Source organism: Otolemur garnettii, unplaced genomic scaffold (genome assembly GCF_000181295.1).
Source record: "Otolemur garnettii isolate 467f Iridium unplaced genomic scaffold, OtoGar3 scaffold00129, whole genome shotgun sequence".
Lineage (NCBI taxonomy): Eukaryota > Metazoa > Chordata > Mammalia > Primates > Galagidae > Otolemur > Otolemur garnettii.
The window spans coordinates 1,039,115-1,043,215 of record NW_003852524.1 but is presented as its reverse complement, the minus strand read 5'-3'; the positions used below and the strand labels follow the sequence as shown (position 1 = coordinate 1,043,215).

The window sequence follows — 4,101 nt, the reverse complement described above, 5'->3', positions numbered from 1 at the left end:
GTGGCTGGCGCCTTAGCTGGTTGAGCTATAGGCGCCGAGCCGGTTTTTCTATTTTTAGGAGAGACAGTCTTGCTCTTACTCACAGGTCTTGAACTATTGAGCTCAAGCAATCTTCCTGCCTCTGCTTCCCAAGGTGCTCAGGTTATAGGGGTGAGCCACCACACAGCCTAAAATCAGATTCTTAAAAATATTTAAGAATAAAAGGAAATGTTCACAATGTATTAAAAAGGTGCACAGATAGATTGATAGAACAGAAATAATGCATTTACAATTTTGATTGCCTCGAAAAATATTAGAATATAAAATTAACCTATTAATAGGAATTACCTCTAGGGGATAAGATTATTTATAGGTTATTTTGATTTTCCTTTTTTATAGTTTTTTATGCTTTCAGCAATATAATTTTTATAAATAGAAATATATGTAAATAATAAAGAAGATGGTTTGGCTGTCAGCAATGTTAAGGTATAGAATCTATATGCGTTTTAGCCCTCTGAGTATTTTCTTCAAGTTATTTCTACTCTATTAGCATACCACACAGTAATATAGAGATACTTAAATATTTCTTTTAGTCCTAGGTCTCTTTAACACGCGGTAGGAAGAATTCTGACCAAAAGATTTGCTTTCCTCTATAAAATGCTTAAAACAACAGAGGAAAGGAATGTGCAGTAGACTTACATCTCGGAATCGTGACACAAAACTTTTGTAATCATTTACCTCATGGGAATCTAAGCAGGTAAAAATCAAAGCCATCTCAAGTCCTGTGACACCTGAGGTGCAGTGCAGGCTTCCTCCCTGATTCAAGGGCCACGGCCACAGCAGCAAGGTTTTTGGAGTTCATTGAAGAAGTTTATGCCTTTGGGCGGTGCCTGTGGCTCAAGGAGTAGGGTGCCGGTCCTGTATGCTGGAGGTGGCAGGTTCAAACCCAGCCCCGGCCAAAAAATAATAATAATAATAAAATAAAATAGTTTCAAAAAAAAAAAAGAATAAGTTTATGCCTTTAACATGGCTACAGTAATGCCACCGATGGATACAAATACTAGGCGGGTCGACTATGCACGAGTGCTCATTCACACACAGACACACACAACACACCTGTATCAACCTCTGGAGGACTGTGCGAGTGGAACATATTTGCACGCACTAAGTTACTTAGTGTGTCTTTTTGTTGAAAAGGCTTAGCATTACCTTTGCACATGGCGAGACAAGCCATGAGCCCCCAGATTGATCCATATGCTCCTACTGATGTGTGAACTTAACCAGGGTGTCCTGAAAGCCTATGTGTAAAACATGGGTCCCACCATAGGAGATAAAAAAGACACCATCCTGCCTGCCTTCCTAGATGAAGGTGCAAAGACAATTCTGTGCATCTCATGTCATTTTTCAGTGTTTTTATTCTCTAATAAAATGGACCACACGGTAAGGAAAATGTACTGCTTTTTCACCTACAGTGGGTTTAAAATCACTTCACCTAAAAGTTGAGTTTAACATCATTGCCAAACAGTGTGAGAATATTCCGAGGGGAAATTCCCAAACATATGTGGTTTTAAAATCTGACACAATTTCTTAAATACTAAGGAGAGGGTGCACGCTACCAGGATTGCTCCTGCTGGAAAAATGACTTACCCGGATGTTTCACTTCATACAGTTCTTTCACTACTTTACAGTTTTATGGTAGATTTCTAAAATACAGCAGGACAACAATTTGTACTTTCCGGACAGCAGGACGGAATTGAAACCAAGGGCAGAGAAAGATCAGACCCACAAAGTAATTAAAAGGTGGAAGGTGAAAAGGAAAGGAAAAGAAATAGAAAGCAGATATGTGAGCCTCAGGCATTAAAGCAAAAATTAATACTTACTTGGTCTGGCCGTTCTCCGTGTACGTGGTCCTATAAAACCCCACCAGGGAGCCGTTCAGCCAGCCGGCGAACTCCAGGGTCAGGGCGTAGAGCCCATCGCCGCTGCTGGGTGGAAGCTCTTCTTCTGCCTCCACCACCACATACTCCTGCTTTTTGTACTCGAAACACCTCTTCACTTGCACCTGCTCCCCGGAGGGCCTCTTCAGCACCGGGAGCTGGGTGATCCTCGTCTCGCGCAGGTGCAGCCACAGGTGCCGGGTGGGCGCGCTCACATTGATGGAGATGGTCACGGTGCCCGTGTACGTGTCCTCGTCCATCCGGGGCTGCACCTCCAGGTCATAGTGGACAGGGTTGAGGAAGGCCGGCAGGCTGAAGTTTGTCCACTGCCCACTTTCATCTTCGCTGGCAGGACAGATACCCTGGTCCTGGGGAGGAAGCTCTGAAGGGCTAGCAGTGGAGGGCAGGTGGGAAGGGTCCTGGGGAGGCAGCTCTGAAGGGCTAGCAGTGGAGGGCAGGTGGGAAGGGGCCGGAGCTGTGCCCTGCCCCGAGTCTCCGCTGGAGGAGTCACACGATCTGGTCAAGCCCACGGCAAGTCCTACTATCAAGCCCACCCCCACTACCACCGCACAGATGATGGCCACATGTTTTGTTTTAATGCAGTATCTCTTAGAGCCCTCGCCCTCTGCAAAGTTCATATTTGTTTCCCAAGACAAAAGTTACACATAAAAGGATGTTAAATTGAACTAACGTCAGCAGACTTCCTTTTTAAATTGGAAGGGATCCCTTGGTGTCGCAGCCTGGTTTCGTTTTTCCCACACCTCTCTCTGGCTTCTTCCGTCTTTTCCTCTCTCTGCAAGTTCCCACCGGCCCCGGCCCCTGGAGGATGAATGCGGAAACAAGGAGGGGTTGGGATGAGGCGTCCTGAAGAGGAGCTGAGCTGGAGAAAGACTTCTGCCGAGAGGACTGTCACAGCTCCTCTTATAAACCACGCATCCCCACCCCTACCCTCCCTGCACTCCTGCAAGTTAAATATAAAACAGGGCTTAGCTTATCAACCAGGAGAGGATGATCCTTTGCCAAAGCTCTGTCAGCAGCTTTCAGGGAGAAAGCGTTTAGGCGAGGTGTGCTACGGTAGAAAATCTCAACCTTTGCCACTGCGTCTGCGGCTCCTTCCTGTTCTGTTCACTCTCTCTCTTTCTTAACTGAAGGGCTTCTTGAATTTCAGCTGTTTTTATCAGGTAGCTTGCCAAAGAAGCTACGTGTTTTCTTTCCATTCTTTTTCCTTTTATTATGCAAACATTCAAACTCTGCCCTTTGGAGAGATCATATCCTGAATTTGGGTGCTCGAGAGTGTGATACAAAGATTCAGGGACCCACTCAGTAAACATTTTTTAAATGGGTGAATTAGCAGAGCACAGCCAGGTAACCCTGAATCAGTGCAGTTTATATCCGATGAAAGAGAGAGGGAGAACGTGAAGAAATTACCCAAAGCAGTAGTGGAGCTGGAAAGCATTAGAAGAGAGAAAACAAAAAGAGGAAAGGCTTGAAAATCCAAGACAAAGAAGGTCTTGTGTCTGCAGTTTGCCCCCAGGTGACACGGACTTCTGTAGATTTTGATGTGGTCGAGCAGCTTTGAAGTACGTTTCAGATTGGAAAGCTGGCCTGTTGAGAGAACTATCACTAATGCAAATCATGCTTCTCAGTAGAGGGACAGGGAATCACAGTGACCTTCATACTTATGGGTAGCTTAGATGTAGAGACCCAAGCCATCTCTAGTAATAGCAGTACAAAAATAATTATAAAAATTTTGAGAGTTTTCTATATGCCAGACATAATGGTAAGTATTTTATAAGCATTATTATTTAAATCTCCCCAACCACCCTGTGAATTTGGTACTATTAATACCCCATTTTAGAGATGGGAAGACTTGACATTTGAAGAGATTAAGTCATTGCCCAAGGTCACAAAACTGGTCAGTAGCAGAACTGGGGTTTGAACACCAGGTGTCTGAGTCTAAGGCCATACATGTAGTATCTCACTACACATTACCCTGCCTCCATCCCTACAGAGGAGAAATAGTCAAGGCTTAGGTAACTGTAAAAAAGTTAGTATTTCCCAAAATGCAACCTGTGGATATTAATAGAGATACTTGCAGAGCAGACAGTGCTGGGTTAGGTAAAGTTATAATAAAAATCTTCATTCATTAGCCTCCACTTTCTCCAAGCCTCTAGATAGTGACACT

The 4,101-nt window shown here is 44.2% G+C and overlaps 1 protein-coding gene across 2 annotated transcripts in view; it reads right to left on the bottom strand.

The window, feature by feature from the left end:
* The window catches only part of ENPEP (glutamyl aminopeptidase), an 83,380-nt gene extending 80,537 nt beyond the window's left edge, over window positions 1-2,843 (bottom strand). For both annotated transcript variants that reach the window (XM_023518188.1, XM_003798176.3), the window contains exon 1: window positions 1,860-2,843. In XM_023518188.1, coding sequence (XP_023373956.1) covers window positions 1,860-2,554 — 695 coding nt within the window. In that variant the 5' untranslated portion in view covers window positions 2,555-2,843. The remainder of the gene's footprint in view (window positions 1-1,859) is intronic.
* Window positions 2,844-4,101: the final 1,258 nt, after the last annotated feature.